The 19,009-nt window shown below is 35.7% G+C and overlaps 1 protein-coding gene across 6 annotated transcripts in view; it reads right to left on the bottom strand.

Annotated features, from left to right (window-relative positions):
• Positions 1 to 19,009, bottom strand: part of BCAS3 (breast carcinoma amplified sequence 3) — a 591,772-nt gene that overhangs the window by 515,714 nt on the left and 57,049 nt on the right. For all 6 annotated transcript variants that reach the window (XM_010861584.1, XM_010861585.1, XM_010861586.1 and 3 more), the window contains exon 6: positions 17,488 to 17,569. In XM_010861584.1, the coding sequence (XP_010859886.1) occupies positions 17,488 to 17,569 (82 nt within the window). The remainder of the gene's footprint in view (positions 1 to 17,487; positions 17,570 to 19,009) is intronic.

Genomic DNA, 19,009 nt, shown 5'->3' with positions numbered 1-19,009 from the left:
ACACACATGCACGCACGCACACACACACACACACACACACACACACAGTTGTATTTTCCATTTTTGTATTATAAAATTTGAGAGTTTTGATTAGTCTGTGTGCCTGGTTGTTGCTGTTAACTGTGAAGCTATATAAAGTCACCTGGCCTCAAATTAGATTCTTTCCATGTTCCACAAGTGAAATAATGGAAATTCCAAAATATTCCCAGAGGGAACATACATATACATAAAAACTGACAGACTAAAAATGACAAGAGGGAAAATCTTAGTGAAAACTAGGTTAAACAGGAGGTGCCAAGAAGATATTCAAATGATAACAACTGAGGCCCAATAATCTTGTCTTTTAAGATTAAAAGCATCACAGGCAAAGAGGGAAAAAATGTCATTCTCTAAAAGGTAAGAATCATCGTAATCCCTTGACCATAGTAAGGTGAGAGAGAAAGTTCAAGCCTCCTTTACCTATTCATGAAATCAAAAGGAAAAAAGAATCCCTTGATGTTTTTATCGTTTTCTTTTTCTACTACATCTAGTACCAGAGAGAAGAAAGCACAATTAAAACTACAATAACTAAAAATGCTTGCACCTTTTAAATGACCCGATATTCAACTTCCCCAAAGATACATTAATATTTAAACTATTCTATAAATAAAATCCAATCCCATTTTTCTTTATTTACAAATAAAAACCCCACAAGCCTAAAATATTTTCTTACTGACCCTTTAAGAAAATGTTAGCACACTCTTGCCTTAGACTGAAGGCTGTTTCGGACATACCGAACAAAAACTGAGTAATTTGACTATATTCCAGAATCAAGCCCAGAAATATTTAAAGGAATGCAAAATATCAGCCCTGAGCAACATAAAATTCACAAAGTGTGGCATCCAACGGAATGTTTCAAGGCAAACAAAAGCAAGAAAAGCTGATTCATAATTAGAAAAGCAATCAATTGACAGAACAGATTGACATTTCTTTAATGATCTATAGCTGACTTACAATGTAACATATGTTTCAGGGATATAACATAGTGAGTCACAATACAGTAATTCACGATTTTTAAAAGCTATACCCCATTTATAGTTATTATAAAATATTGGCTATATTGCCCATGCTGTACCATATATCCTTGTAGCTTATTTGTTTTTAATTGAAATATTAGTTTCTGGTGTACAGCAAAGTGATTCAATTATATATCCATATATATATATACACACACACACACACATTGTTGTTCAGTTGCTCAGATATGTCTAACTTTTTGTGATCCCATTTACAAATACTCTTTTACAAGATACTGAATATAGTTCCCTGTGCTATTCAGTAAGACCCTGTTATCTGATTTTTATACAGTGGTTCGTATCTCCTTGTAGCTTATTTTATACCTAATAGTTTATAACTCTTAGTCCCCGACCCTATCTTGCCCCTCTCCCCTTCCTTCTCTCCACTGGTAACCACTAGTTTGTTCTCTGAAAGTCCACTTCTTTTCTGTTACATTTACTAGTGTACTAGATTTTTTAGATTCCACATATAAGTGACACCATACAATATTTCTGTATGACTTATTTTTCTGACTTAAATCACTAAGCATAAAACCCTCTGAGTCCAACCATGCAAATGGCAAAATTTCATTGTGTGTGTGTATGTGTGTATACATCTTCCTTATCCATTCATCTGTTGATGGACACTTAGATTGCTTCTATATCTTGACTACTATAAATAGACTTTATTTTGGGGTTTTCCAAAATCACTGCAGACAGTGACTGCAGCCATGAAAGTAAAACTTGCTTGCTCCTTGGAAGAAAAACTATGACAAACCTAGACAGTGTATTAAAAAGCAGAGTAAGGTAAAGGTCCGTCTAGTCAAATCTATGGTTTTTCCAATAGTCATATATGGATGTGAGAGTTGGGCCATAAAGAAGGCTGAGCACCAAAGAACTGATGCTTTCGAACTGTGGTGTTGGAGAAGACTCTTGAGAGTCCCTTGAACAGCAAGGAGATCAAACCAGTCCATCCTAAAGGAAATCAGTCCTGAATATTCATTGGAAGGACTGAAGCTGAAACTGAGGCTCCAATACTTTGGCCACCTGATGCAAAGAGCCAACTCACTGGAAAAGACTCTGATGCTGGGAATGATTGAGGGCAGGAGGAGAAGGGGATGACAGTGGATGAGATGGTTCGATGGCAACACCAATTCAATGGACGTAAGTTTGAGCAAACTCTGGGAGATAGTAAAGGACAGGGAAGCCTGGTATGTTGCAGTCCATGGAGTCCCAAAGAATCGGACACAACTGAGCGACTAGGGTACATGTTTCTTTTTTAATTAATGCTTCAGCTTTTTTTCTTTCTGGATATATACACAGGAGTGGAATTGTTGGATCATACAGTAGTTCTATTGTTAGTTTTTTGAAGAACCTCCATACTATTTTCCATGGGGCCCCAACAATTTACATTCCCACCATCAGGGTATTAGAGTTCCCCTTTCTCCACATCCTCACCAACACTTGTTACTTGTGGCCTTTATGGTGACAGTCATTCTGAGAGGCATGAAGTTTTGATCTGCATTTCTGATGATTAATAACGCTGAGTATCTTTTCATGTATTTTTTGGCCATCTGTGCAGCTTCTATGGGAAAATGTCTATTTAGATCTTCTGCTCATTTTGTTAAATGAGTTGTTTTATTTGATGTTGAGTTGTATGAGCTGTTTATATATTTGGATATGAATCAGTCACATCACTGCATCTTCCCCCCTTCAGTAGACTGTCTTTCATTTCATCCATTGTTTCCTTTGCTGTGCAAAAGCCTTTAATTAGGTCCCATTTGTTTACTGTTGCTTTAATTTCTGTTACTTGAGAAGACAGATTAAATAAAAACATTATACAATTTATGGTTTCTGGTCTTCTATTTAGGTCTTTAATCCATTTTGACCTTATTTTTGTATATGGTACATGAAAATGTTCTAATTTCACTCTGGACATGTAGCTGTTTTCCCAGAGCCACTTATTGAACAGACTGTCTCTACTCCATTGTATACACTTGCCTCCTGTGTCATATATTAACTGACTAAAACTGCATGGGTTTCTTTCTGGGCTCTTTATTCTGTTCCACTGATTTCTGTCTGCTTTTCTGTCAGTGCCACACTGTCTAGATCACTGAAGCTTTGCAGTATAGTCTGAAGTCCGCAAATGTGATACCTCCAGCTCCATTCTTTCTCAAGATTGTTTTGGTTATTCGAGGTCTTTTGGGTTTCCACATGAATTTTAAAATTATATGTCCTCGTTCTGTGAAAAATGTCATTGACATTTTCACAGGGAGTGCACTGAATCTATAGATTGGTTTGAGGAGCACAGTCATTTCAACAATTTTAATTCTTCCAATCTGCAAACACAGTATAGCTTTCCATAGGATAGACTGACATCTAAATGCTATGATAAACATGCTCCATTTATACAAGAAGGTAAAAGAGAATGCTAACATGTTAAAAAAAAAGACATGGGAGATCTCTCCATAAAGAAGCATATAAACACACACACAACTCCTAAAAATGAAAAATGCAGTGTCTGAGATGAAAAATATACTAGGATAGATTAACAATATATTAGATACTGAAAAAAAAAAAAAATTAGTAAACATGAAGAGGCAGCAATAGAAAGTAACGGAAACACAAAAGGGGAAAAAAGACCAAAGAAATATACATACACACAGTTATCTGAAATATGCAAGTAACTCTTAAAACTCAACAAGAAAATAAACAACCTGGGCTAAAGACCTGACAGATACCTCATCAAAGAAGACATACAGATGGCAAATAAGCATATGAAAAGAAGTGTCCCATCACATGTTATTAGGGAAAACAAATTCAACAAAGAAATATCGTAACACAGGTAGCAAAACACTGACAACATCAATGCTCGTGAGGATGTGGAGCGACAGGAACTCTAATTTCACAGAATATATGAGTATTCTCTACATTTTCTGTTCAGTGTTTCTGTAAGCCTGAAATTGCTCTTAAAAAATAAAATGTAAGACCAGAAACTGTAAAACTCCTAAAGGAAAACACAGGAAAAACACTCTGACATAAATCTCAGCAAGATCCTCTATGACCCACCTCCTAGAGTAATGGAAATAAAAGCAAAAATAAATAAATGGGACATAATTAAAAGCTCTTGCACAATGAAGGAAACTATAAGCAAGGTGAAAAGACAGCCTTCAGAATGGGAGAAAATTATAGCAAACGAAGTAACTGACAAAGAATTAGTCTCAAAAATATACAAACAGCTCATGCAGCTCAATACCAGAAAAATAAATGATCCAATCAAAATATAGGCCAAAGAACTAACCAGACATTTCTCCAAAGAAGACATACAGATGGCTAATAAACACATGAAAACATGCTCAAAATCACTCATTATCAGAGAAATGCAAATCAAAACCACAATGAGGTACCATTTTACGCCAGTCAGAACAGCTACTATCAAAAAGTCTACAAACAATAAATGCTGGAGAGGGTGTGGAGAAAAGGGAACTCTCTCTTACACTGTTGGGGGTAGGAATGCAAATTAGGATAGCCACTATGGAGAACAGTGTGGAGACTCCTTCAATTCAGTTCAGTTGCTCAGTTGTGTCTGACTCTTTGCCACCCCATGAATCGCAGCACAGCAGGCCTCCCTGTCCATCACCATCTCCCGGAGTTCACTCAGACTCATGTTCATCGAGTCAGTGATGCCATCCAGCCATCTCATCCTCTGTCGTCTCTTTCTCCTCCTGCCCCCAATCCTGCCAGCATCAGAGTCTTTTGCAATGAGTCAACTCTTCGCATGAGGTGGCCAAAGTACTGGAGTTTCAGCTTTAGCATCATTCCTTCCAAAGAAATCCCAGGGCTGATCTCCTTCAGAATGGACTGGTTGGATCTCCTTGCAGTCCAAGGGACTCTCAAGAGTCTTCTCCAACACCACAGTTCACACGACCCAGCAATTCCACTGCTGGGCATACGCACTGAGGAAACCAGAATTGAAAGAGATACATGTACCCCAATGTTCATCACAGCACTGTTTACAATAGATAGGACATGGAAGCAACCTAGATAGCCATCAGCAGATGAATGGATAAGAAAGTGTGGTATGTGTACACAATGGAATATTACTCAGCTATTAAAAAGAACACATTTGAATCAGTTCTAATGAAGTGGATGAAACTGGAGCCTATTATACAGAGCGAAGGTAAGTCAGAAAGAAAAACACTAATGCAGCATATTAACACATATATATATTGAATTTAGAAAGATGGTAACGATGACCCTATATGCAAGAGGGGCAAAAGAGACACAGACCAAAAGAACAGACTTTTGGACTCTGTGGGACAAGGTAAGGGTGGGATGATTTGAGAGAATAGCATTGAAACATGTATATTACCATATGTGAAATAGATCACCAGTCCAAGTTCAATGCATGAAACAGGGCACTCAAAGCCGGTACACTGGGACAACCCAGAGGGATGGGATGGGAAGGGAAGAGGGAGGGGAGTTCGGGATAAGGGGACACCTGTACACCCGTAGCTGATTCAGGTCAACATACGGCAAAAACCACCACAATACTGTAAAGTAATTAGCCTCCAGTTACAATTAATTATTGCGACCCCACGGACTATACAGTCCATGGAATTCTCCAGGCCAGAATATTGGAGTGGGTAGCCTTTCCCTTCCCCAGGGGATCACCCCAACCCAGGGATCAAACCCAGGTCTCCCGCATTGCAGGTGGATTCTTTACCAACTGAGCTATCAGGGAAGCCCCAATATTTTTAAAAAAAGTCTATTAAAACAAATATATCTATGTATTTTATTTCTTTAGTACTTCATACCCAAAATTCTTCACAAATCCACATTTTTTAGAAAGCACCATACCACTTTTCACAGTGGCTGCACTAGCAAAGCACATGGATTCCAATTTTTTCCAACTCCATCATCACCAATACTTAATTTTCTGTGGGGCTTTTTTTCTTTTCTTTATTCTAGCCATTATAATGGGTGTTATATAATGGATGTGAAGTGTTCTCTTTTTGTGGTTTTTATTTGCATTTCCCTAATGATGATGCTCAGAGAAGGCAATGGCACCCCACTCCAGTACTCTTGCCTGGAAAATCCCATGGACGGAGGAGCTTGGTAGGCTGCAGTCCATGGGGTGGCGAAGAGTCAGACATGACTGAGCGACTTAATTTTCACTTTTCACTTTCATGCACTGGAGAAGGAAATGGCAACCCAATCCAGTGTTCTTGCCTGGAGAATCACAGGGACGGTGGAACCTGATGGGCTGCCGTCTGTGGGGTCACACAGAGTCAGACACGACGGAAACAACTTAGCAGCAGCAGCAGCAGCAGCAGCAGCAGCAGCAGCAGCAATGATGATGCTGAGCATCACGTGCTTATAAGTCATTTGTATATCTTCTTTGGGGAAACATCTATTCAAAATCTTTGCCCATTTTTTCAATCAAAATGGGTTTGTTTTGCTATTGTTGTTAAGTATTTCCGATTTTTTATAATACATGAAATGGTATAATATTACTTGAAGGTAGGCTGTGATGAATTAAAGATAAATACTATAAATCATAAAGAAGCACTAAAAAATAAAACAAGACAAAAAGACATAGCAAAGATATACAACACAGGAGATAAAATGGAATTATTTTATGATTTAAACCCCATAATACACACATTAAATAAAATGGTCTAAAACACAATGATAATCAGGATACAATATTGGATAAAAATTACACACTGCCTACAAGAAATGCATTTCAGGTATAAAGAAAATCAAAGGTTAAAAGTAAAACAACCATAAGAAATGTACCATGCCAAAACTACTCAAAAGAAAGCAGGACTGTTTCAGAACAAGAAACAGTATCAGGGACTTCATAAAAAACATATCTATACATAAAGAAGACTTTACTATCCTAAATGTTTTGCTCCCAATAACAGAATGGCAAAACACATAACACAAAAACTCATAAAATTACAAGAATTCACTAACAGCGGAAGATCTCAACAACCAACTCCTGTAACTGATAGAATAAGCAGAAAGACAATACGTAAGGATATAGAAGAAAGGAACAAGACAGAAAATATTCTAGGACATAAAACCTATCTCAGAACACTTAAAAGGACCAGAATCACATAAACTATGCCTTCTAATAACAATGGGATTGAATTAGAAATTAATAATACAAAGGTATCAGGAAAATCTCTCAAAATTTAAAAAGAAAACAACATCCTTCTAAATAATTCATGGTTCAAGGACAAAAATCACAAGGAAACCTAGGAAAAAACCTGAATGAAAAAAGAAACACCAAAATCACAACCTGTAAAAGAAAAACACACACACACACCAAATTCAGCAAATTGGTAAATAAAAATGAATTAAAATTGAAAGGTAAAAACTTTTGAAAAACCTGTATTCTGAGAGAATGTTGATAACGGGGGAGAAAAAGTATGTACAGAGTCAGGAAGGTATAAGAGAAATACATGTACCTTCTGCTCAATTTTGCTATGAACCCAAAGCTGCTCTAAAATGTAAAGTCTTTCTTTTTCAAAGCCCATTAGGGTAAGTCACGTGAAGGAACACATCTTTGTACATATTTTATATACATATACACACACATATCTAAAGGAGGGATTCTACCTAGAATATGTACAGGACTCTTACACCTCAATAATAAAAACACCATTAAAAATGGGTAAAAGATTTGGAGAGACAATTTTATAAAAACAATAAAAAGGCAAATAATCACAAGAAAAGATGATTGATATTATTAGTCATTAGGAAAACTGGAACACTGCCAGTGGGAATGAAAATCAGAATAGCCACTTTGGAATTCCAATTTAGCATTTTCTTACAAAGTTAAATCGACACTTACTATGTTTGTGCTAAGTCACTAAGCACACACAGCCTTTTATAGCTGTGTTTTTTTAATTAGCATAATGTTTTCAAGGTTCATCAGGTTTAGTATTTATCAGAACTTCAATTATTTATGACCAAATAATATTTCATTAGAACCACATTCTATTTACAAATTGACAGACATCTGGATTGTTTCTACTTTTTGGCTAATGTGAATAATGCTGCTATAAATATTCACATACAAGCTTTTGTGTAGATATATGTTTTCATTTTTATTGGCTATACACCTAGGTGTGGAATTGCTGGGTCATATGTCAACTCTGTATTTAACAGTTTAATAACTGTCAAGCTATTTTCCAGTGGCTATACTATCTTACATTCTCAGAAGCCATGTATGAGAGTTTCAATTAGTCCATATCCCACCAATATCTGTTATTATCTCTCTTTTGGATATAGCCATTTAAGTGGGTGTGAAGTGAAAAGTGGGACTTCTTACAGTGATAAAAGGTTTTGTGTTTTGATAGTTACATAACGATATCCATCTGGCAAAACTCATCAAATTTTCTACTTAAAATTGATGAGTTTCATGGCATGAAAATTATTTGTCAATAAAGATAAATCCTTTAAAAGATTTACTTTAAAATATCTATTATTTAGAAAATTATGAGTTTTCATTTTCACACCTAGGAATGTGTAAGGATAAACAAACAATTTTCAAGACCATAATTTGTCCAATTCACTAAAACACCTACAATCTTCTTTATAGTTCTACAGTTTAAAAAAAAAAGGCATTTAAACTGTCCTGATAAGGATCAGCATCTCCATTACAAGTCTGTTTATTTGGGTCAGAATCACTAAGCTCACATGTAATTTAGTTGCTTCATGTTACACCTTTGTTTTTATCTGATTTGAGATATCCGTCACTAACCCTTCTGATGTACTTTTAATAGTTTATACCAAGTCCAGTAAAGGGAACCAACATTTCTTTTAAAGGGCTGATTTAATTTAGAGTGAACGTACTTTGAATAGATTACAGCTGTCTTTGTGATATACTTCATCCCAACAGCTTAAAATTTTCAATGTACTTAATGTAGGAAAACAGATTACCTATATATGGGTCCCAATACTGACTATCTTCATTGCTCTTCACTGTTAGACTAAAAACCAAGGACTTCAAATATAATGAAAACACAATTGAAGATACTTTAGAGCTTCAAGTGTGAATGAAAATACAGAAAAACAGAGCTACTTTTACAAATTTCAATGAATACAAAATTGTTTGATTTCTGCGGTCAGAGTCATAGCCTAGAAACACCTGGATTTGCTAAAATTGTTTTCCTATAATAAAGGAAAAATCATATAATGGAAGACAGTGAGGCCTAAATGGTTAAGGGTGAGCTTGAAACTTCAAATTCCAGCTGGATCACTTAACAGCTACGTATCTTGATGCTAGTCACCTACCTCTTTGAGCTTAGTTTCCTCACCTATAAAATAGGGTAATGGTATTCACCTTGCAAAACAGCAGTAAAGTGGTGATAATGTTTATAATCAACCTAGAATTGTATCTGAAGAGTATCAAAGCAATATTATACATATGACTTGTCCGTTTACTTCCTCTCTTTTCTCTTTAGTATACTTCCTACTCACTACAGCCTTCATAGGAAAAGTCCCAAACTATAGGGATCATATATTTAGGTGTGAACTGGGAATACGGTTAGATCAATTTATCTAACTCAATACCATGGCATCACCAAAAACTAAAAGGATTTTTAAACTAAAAAAGCAGTATTTCTAAAACATTCTCTTTTAAAAACACTGTTTTTCTGACCAAAAACATTACAAAAATTTCAAGTGAACAGGACATATGTTCCCAAGTTAGGATTCACCTAAATCACAGGCTTCGCAAAATTTTGTAAAAATCTACATGATCCCAAGTGACAAAGGGCCCAGTAATAAGGACTAGGTGTTATGAAAAAAAAAAATACACAAAGCAAACTGAGAAGTAATTAGAGCAGAAAACATTAGGGAAGCCCTAAATCTCATAGTTTGGCCATTTAAAATGTCGATAAGCCTGTTTCCTCTTTGCAAAATACTGGTGATGACTGTAAGCAAATGTCAGTTGGCCTACTTTCGGAAAGGCGCTAGTGTTTTGGATGAACAGACTGTGAGAGTGTGTGTGTTTGCAGGGTTTACTTGTTGAACCACAGTTATTAGAGTTTTAAAAAAAAATTATGACAAGCCCTTCTGGAAAAGTTAATCAGAATTTCTGAATTCATATGACTAAACAAATCAAACAGCTCTCCCTTGATTGTGACAAAACTTGTTTGAAAAGGATGAAACACGTAGCCAGCACATTGAGAAAATAATGAAATTCAACACATAGAAAGTGCAACCTATTCAAAAATTTGCAAAGAAAAAAGGAAATGAGAAAAGGTTTAACAATTCTAAAGGTGTTCTGCTCATATCTGTCTCTAGAAAATAACTTCAGCCATTCATATCATAAAACAGCAGCTACAATTAGTGTTTTTGACTGCATGGGTGGGCTGTTTACAATATTATAAGCTTCAAAATATACTAGGCATTTATACTCCAGTAAGGAAAAATGGACTGGACCTTGGGGTTTTTTTAAAAACCTTTTAATATTTTAGGATGTGAACTGTGAATTCCATGCATAGCAGAACAAAAAATAATAGTTAACTTTCTGGCAGTAAGTAATAATAAAATAACCTAAAAGGAATAAGCCAAGTTGTCTACCCACTGTATTAGATGAGAAACAGGATTTTGGCTCATAGACACTTAAGGAAACCGTATCTCCACAGTCCATCTGCTCTCAGAGTAAAAGCCCTACTTTATAAGAATTTGCTCTAAAACAAGAAAATTCAGACACCCAGTATATTAGACTCCTAAGGATAATAAATAAGGTTCAATATGGATTTCTAAAAAATCTGGTTCAGTTGAGAACCCAAAATGGTCATCTACTCCATAAGCAATAAGCAAACGGCGTAAGCAAGAGGCTAATATAATTCCTGACAGAATTACAAGCTCTGTTACAGTCAAAAATGGCACTATCCATTTGGTCAGTGATAAATGATTTTAAAAACTACATTATACTAAAGTAGAGTTTTCGTTTTTCTTTGGCAAAATACTGCATAAATCCATTTGGTGGGTACCACCTATAGATATTCCACATATCACACAAGGCACTGAAGAGAATATAATGATTAAAAACAACTGTACCTGTGATTCTAAAGGAAGATATAACAAAGGAGAAATTTCCCCAAAAAAGCTATGAAAATCAGAGGTTGGCAAAAAAAAAAAAACATTCAAGAAGATATAATAGAAAAAGAAAAACTTCAACTTTCAAAGAGAGTCATGATTTAAAATTAGATATGGTAAAGATACGCAAAGATTTTCTTTGTATGAAACTAAAGACATGTATGTAAGAGCTGGACCATAAAGAAGGCTCAGCGGCAAAGAATTAATGCTTTTGAACTTTCTAACTGTGTTGGAGAAGACTCTTAAGAGTCCCTTGGACTTCAAGGAGATCCAACCAGTCCATCCTAAAGGAATATTCACTGGAATATTCAGTCCTGAATATTCATTGGAAGGACTGATGCTGAAGCTGAAGCTCCAATACTTCGGCCACCTGATGCAAAGAACGGACTCACTGGAAAAGACCCTGAAGCTGGGAGACACTGAAGGCAGGAGGAGAAGGGGACGACAGAGGATGGCATCACCGACTCGTTGGACATGAATTTGAGCAAGTTCCAGGAGTTGGCGATGAACAAGGAAGCCCGGCGTGCCACAGTCCATGGGGTCGCAAAGAGTTGGACATGACTGAGCGACTGAACTGACTGATAATGAAGCTGAAGCTCCAATATTTTGGCCATGTGATGCAAAGGGCTGACTCACTAGAAAGACCCTGATGCTGGGAAAGACTGAGGACAAGAGGAGAAGAGGGTGACAGAGGGTGAGATGGCTGGATGGCATCATCAACTCAATGGACATGAGTTTGAGCAAACTCTTGGAGATAGTGAAAGACAGGGAAGTCTGGTGTGCTGCAATTCATGGGGTGGGAAAGAGTCAGACACAACTTAGTGACTGAACAACAATACAGGACATCTACAGACACACATACATAAGAATATATCACTAATAATCTAGTAAAGAGTTGAAATCAGTAGTACAAAACAAGCATGGTATTATTAGAAAAAACAGCAAAAATATGAGGACTATCCACTCTCCCTAGCACTCAAAGACAGAAAAAATTGCTAAAGAATAGGATTTTCCTTCACCACATAGGCATAACAGCCAATAAAGCACAGAACTGGGAAAAGGGAATTCACATGTATAAACAGCATACTTCCTTTGAGAAGCAATTTTACAATATCTGTCAAATTTTTACATGAATACATTCTTTTACCTAGTAATTATCCTTCTAGGAGTTATCCTAAAAATAATTCCTTGTATACTTTTTAAATGTATATATATATATATATGCTGCTAAGTCACTTCAGTCGTGTCCGACTCTGTGCGACCCCACAGACGGCAGCCCACCAGGCTCCCCCGTCCCTGGGATTCTCCAGGCAAGAACACTGGGGTGGGTTGCCATTTCCTTCTCCAATGCATGAAAGTGAAAAGTTAAAGTCAAGTCACTCAGTTGTGTCCGACCCTCAGCAACCCCATGGACTGCAGCCTACCAGGCTCCTCCATCCATGGGATTTTCCAGACAAGAGTACTGGAGTGGGGTGCCATTGCCTTCTCCGATATATATATATATATATAGTACACACACACACACACACATACACACAAGTATATAACAATGTAACATGTTACAGGGCAAAGGTTTAAAATTAATATAAATGTTCATACAATGAAATAACATAATTTTTGGCAATGCTGAAAGAACTTTTGAAATGGAAAGATGTTCACAATATAAACTGTTCTACATACACACACATCCAAAAGCAAATACATATAATACATGTAAAGAACTTGAATCAGGTACTGTATATAATACACGTTAATTTCAAGAATGTATGAATAGCTCAAGGGTGAAAAAAAAAACAGGAAATGCATACTGTAAGCTATCAATATACACTCAGTATCTGAGTGAAGAAATTAAAGAAGTAAAGAGGCAAAAAAAATAATAATAAAAAATAAAAAAAAAAAAGAAGTAAAGAGGCAACCGGGGTTTATCACTAATAACAGAATCACACGAATTTTCACTTTCTACATTTCAGCATTCCTTGATTCTTATAACGAATATTTTAAGTGGTTAGAATTAATTGTATGGTCTTCAAATTAAGAAATTTAAAACATATTAAGGCAAATGTGGCCTCTGATCCCACTCCTTGGAAATAATCATTATTAGCACAATATCCACAGCTATCTAAAATTTTTAACTTACACATTAAATCACATATATTGCTATATTTTATTTCACAAGTCAGGTACTGATTTACTTAAAACTACTAGAGTCATTGAGAGTAATAAGAATTGACTTGAAATTAATTTCTAAAAAGGATGGATTTGAAAGATAATAAATAACAGCTTTTATTTGACATGAAAATACCAATTGATTGGTCATAGCTTCCTGGAAGACTGCAGGCGTAGGTTCATTAAGAAAGTAATCAATTAATATTAGTGACCATGAAAAAATTGGGAAGCACAAACTGTGATGATATGAATAAATGCCAATTAAATATAATAATGACCTTCTATGGGGTAAAAGCGGAGAAGGTAATGGCACCCTACTCCAGTACTCTTGTCTGGAAAATCCCATGGATGGAGGAGCCTGGTGGGCTGCAGTCCATGGGGTCGCTACGAGTCGGACACGACTGAGCGACTTCACTTTCACTTTTCACTTTCATGCATTGGAGGAGGAAATGGCAACCCACTCCAGAATTCTTGCCTGGAGAATCCCAGGGACGGGGGAGCCTGGTGGGCTGCCGTCTATGGGGTCGCACAGAGTCGGACACGACTGAAGTGACTTAGCAGCAGCAGCATGGGGTAAAAGAACATCCAAATCTTTCAGTTTCTCACTTTTGTTAGGAGACAGACTGCACAGAAATACCTACAGAAAGGGAACTTGCTTTTCTTCTAGATAATAACTTTCAAAAGATTATATTATGTAGGAACATTAAAATATATATTAACACCTTGTATCAAGTACTCTGTTAGGTACTAAAGATTTGAAAACAGCCTACAAACCTACAAGTAAGAGGCAATGAGCAACTAAAATTTAAAAAAAAACACAGTAAATCCTATGGGAACACATACTACTGACCCTGAATAATGTCCTAACTCAAGAGAAGCTGAATAACGTCCTAACTCAAGAGTTAGGACATGTGTATTCTAGAAGAGGAAGTAGAAAATGAGAGACCTGATAGGAAGAAGAGGGCTCATTCTAGGAAATGGAAGCTCAATAAAACTATCACAAAGGAGTGTTGTTGCGGAGAGGAAGGTGGAGATAGGGAACACTGGTGATGGCCAAAGATAATGCTGGAAAAACACACTGCAAGGGAATCAGTTCACCAAAGACCTAATGATTCTGCTGTGCAACAGTTCTTACTGATTTCGTAATTCTAACCATTTGGAGATTTCTTTGTATTTTCTACATACACATTCAAATTATCTATGAATAAAGATGATTTTACAACTTTCATTCTAATATTTACATCTTTTCTTTTTCATATCTTATTATAATGGCAAGGACTTGAGTTCAGTGGTAAATAGAAGTTCAATGGTAAATCCATCCCAAATTCCAAAGGAAAATATTTAATATATCATTATTGATTGTAATATTAACAGTAGATCCTTTATAGACTTTCTTTAGCATACTGATGTTTCTTTCTATTCTTAATTTGCTAAACATTTTTTTAATCATAAATAGTTATTAAATTTTGCTAAAGATTTTTTCCATTTCTATTGAAATGATTATTTGTGTTTCTTCTTCATTCTACTAATATGGTGAAATACACTGATTGATTCTCAAATGTTAACCAACCTTGTATACCTGGAATATCTTTTACTTGGTCCTGACATATAATTCTTTCTATGTATCACTGGATTCTGTTTGATAATATTTACATGCAAAACAAATTACATCAAGAAAGAGAAAGGGAAAGAGGGAGAAAGGAGAGAGGAAGAAAAAAGAAAAGACAAAGGAAGGGAGAGAGAGAGAGGCAGAAGCAAAGGGAGGGAAAGAAGGAGAGGGAAAGAGAGAGCGAGCAATGTGTTGGGTATGAGAAGGTGAAGTTAAAAAAAAAGGGTAACAGAAAAGAATTACTCAAGAGGAGTTAGCAAGCCACATTCAGACAATATCCCAAAGAGAACAGGGATGAAATTATTTTTTAATTAATCACTCTGGGGGTGTAACAGTCAAACACAAGTACCAGAGAGAACATGGAAAATTTAGGAAAGGAAATCATAGAAAAAGTAGTTTAAGGAACTTTCTCAAAACTATATACTTGCACTTCTACACTGAAGAGGCCCAGAATAATATATGAACCAACAAACAACACTGCAAAATTTCAGAACACTGGGAATAAAGCCAACATTCTACTAGGTCCCAGAGGAATAAACAAGCCATTTACAAAGAAAAAGGTATCAAAATACTTAAGATTCTTCAACCATAACACTAGATTAATACCTTCAAATTTCTGAAGTAGCATTACTTACAAGTATTTCTTATCCAGCCAAATTAACAATCAAGAACTAATTAAGAAAGAATAAAGACATCTTCAGACAAACAAGATCCACCACACATTCTTTTTCCAGAAACTAGTAAAGACTTATTCCACCAAAATGCGTGCAGAAGCAAAATGGGCAAAAGAGAGGAATTAGGTAGTCTATTTTCCATTACAAAATTTATCTGATCAGTTGCATGTATAGCTTTAATGAAAACAAATCTAAAAAATTAAATAATAAAACCAACACATACATTTTGTGTAAGTCAGACATTTAGCTTTGTGAAATTACATCTTAAATATTAAAATTAAAGTGTATTAAAAAGTTATAGTGGATGAAGAAATTTTTCTTTTAATTAGACAAAGTAAATTAAACAAACTCAAATCCTAATAGCAATACTAACTTCTAAAGTTTTATACTCTCCCATGAAGTATTTCTGCCCAAAGCAAAAAATTTGAGAAAAGTTGAACATTAATAATTGGCATAAATAGGGGAATTCCCTGGTGGCCCAGCGGTTAGGACTCCATGCTTCCACTGCAGGAGGCCTGGATACTATCCCTGGTCATGAAACTAGATCCCACAAGCCACACAGTGCAACCAAAAAAATTTTTAATAAATAGTAAATAGTTGATATAAAGAGAAGAACTTCATAAATCAAAGGAGAAAAATCTGCCCCTGTGAATTACACACCAAAGAAACAAAGACACAGCAGACTCCTTTAGTAATGAAGTTCTTAATTCCAACCATCCAAAGAGAAAGCTGGCTATTCCAAAAACAATCTTCTTTGTCAAAACTTTCACCAAAACACAAATGCAACAAAAAACAGTGTGTGTGAAGCAGAGACAGCGCTGGTAACTGTATAATGCCACATTCTTCAATAACAAGGGGAAACCTCCGCATGACTGCAGGATACTGTTGCCTTATTACCTCTACCTCTACCATTTCGATTAAGCAGATTTCATAATTAAATTAATCTCTAATAATACTTAGGCACACAATAGTTTAAATAAACACCATTCTCACCAATTTAGAGAAGTAACTGTACAAAGTGTTAGGAAGATTTCCAACTTCTGTACAAACTTTAAAAATATAACAGAATTTAAATATTTTAATATTCTTTTATAAGTATGCAAATGGTACTAAAATGATTGTTTTTAATGCACATGCAAAAAACATTACTGAGTGAACACTGGCAAATTAAAGAGAAAAGACAGTCTGTACAAAGCGTAGATCATTAGAGTTGGGAGTTATTTAGGCTTCTGAACAACTGATATAGTTTAACCATATATCTGATTTTTTTAATTAAAAAATGCCTAATATTTACATATGACATTAAGAAGTTTTCATTATTAAAGCAAAAATTCAAGGCCAAAAGTCCAAAGTTGTACTTCTGTCATCGCTATAAATACAGACAAGAGATTCATCTGCAATCCAGATAATGGTGAAAACCAAGCTCCCCAAGGCAGTTAAGTAAAACTGAGAAGAGCAAAGACACTGAGAACATCAGAGACTTGGGGAATACCCACAGCAGAAAGCTAAACGAGCAACATAACAAAAGCAGCACAGTCAGCAAGGAAGGGATCTGGGATGAGCGCTGCCATGAAAACCAAGAGAGAAGAGGCCTTCAAGAGCGAGCCAGCAAAGTCAGAGACTAAATGGAGATCAAAGAGGAGGAAGATAAATCAAAACCACAGCAGAAAGTGAATGGCCATATTGAATTGGTTAAGATTACCTATTTCCATCTCAACTGACAGAACTTAAGACTTTATCTTGGAGGGAGGAGGGGAAGGGGTATGGACACTTGGAGGAAAACAGGCTTTAGTTATCATTCTTGCTGTCTGTTGTCCAAGACCAATAAAAGAGAAACCTCTTGCTGAATGATTTGTTTCTTCTTAAGGGCTACACTCACCAAACTGTGGAGCAGGCAAGATTCTAGCCGCTCGAATTGGGCCATGTCGAACAGAAAAAAGCTCCTGTGCTTCCCCACTGATCTGCAGGAGGAGACAGAAAAAATACAGGAAACGAAAACACAGGTCAGAACATTATTATACAAAAACAAGATCTCCTAAATTTTTACCATGATTTTTGGTCTCAAATGTTAATATATACACATATACACACACTTATGGTGACCATACACATTAAGCATGTTGATATGTTAAATTATCATAAATATTTTTGGAAAATGTTAAGAGCATGCACTTCATATGAATAGGAAAATAAAAGGTCTGTTTCGGAAGCCTATAATTTTTATCTTTAATAAACCACAAGTTTGTTAAAGTTTGTTCAGTTCCTACATGACTGCCTTCCATTTTAGAGCAAAGCAGCTAGGATTTTTATTAGTATTCAGCTTTCTATGTATGAAAATAAATATTCTTAACATTCTGAAAAGCAGAACTTAAATGCTATAGTAACTTTCACAAATGTGCTATGTATGAGAAGAAGCAAAACATGTTGCAAAGAACACTGAGGTGGAGGGTGAATGACCTGGGTGCCAGTTACGGTTCTGCACCCTAGCTGTTAACCTCCTTGAGTAAATCATTTAACCTCTATAAACCTTTATTACTTATTTTCTTCTCTAAATATATTTTAGTAAATATTGTATGCATTTAGCTGTACAACACGAAGATTTGATATACATATACCTGTGTGTGTGTGTATATATATATATATATATATGTATGTATGTATGTCAGGTTCTCAGAGTAACCTTCTGTATGTGATAAAAGCAACTGAAATCTAGTTATCTAGTTTTCTTTTCTTTCTTTTATGGCCATGTCGCATGACATGCAGGATCTTAGTTCCCTGACCAGGGATCGAACTCACATCCCCCTGCAGTGGAAGCACAGTCTTAACCACTGGACCACCAAGGAAGGCCAAGAAATCTATTTTTTCAGTATTCAATACAATATAATTAATTACAGTCACCATGCCTAAACATTAAGTCTCCTGACTTACTCAACTTATAAAACTGAACCTTTATACTTTTTGACCAACATTTCCTCTACTTCCTCTAAGCCTATATTCTTTGCATTTATAAGTTGAGACGATAAAGATGCTAAACAAACTCAAAATGCTTTTAGCTTCAATATTCTATTCATTAAAAATGTATGCATCTTTAAATTTCATTTTTATTATACACTAAGATCAAACATTATATGAATCTGTTCATTTTGAGTCATTATCAGATTTGTTCCTCAAATATAAAGGGTAGTCTATTCCTCCAAAAGGAAAAGAGGTAGACTGATATATGTGTTGGGTGTGGAAACAATTGCTTTTCAGAATTACTAGTTCAAAAGGACAATCTGCTGCTAATTCAAATACTGCACAGATTAAATCATAATTAGTTAAGAAAGTCTTTCCAGAGTACTGTAAGTGGTAATGTAGTGCCCAATAAATTTTCTTAATTGCCAAGTGTTTGATGGAATATG

This window comes from Bison bison, unplaced genomic scaffold, assembly GCF_000754665.1.
Source record: "Bison bison bison isolate TAMUID 2011002044 unplaced genomic scaffold, Bison_UMD1.0 scf7180017864472, whole genome shotgun sequence".
Taxonomy (NCBI): Eukaryota; Metazoa; Chordata; class Mammalia; order Artiodactyla; family Bovidae; genus Bison; species Bison bison.
Note: the sequence above shows the minus strand (reverse complement) of the source record. Positions and strands in the feature narration are given on the sequence as shown.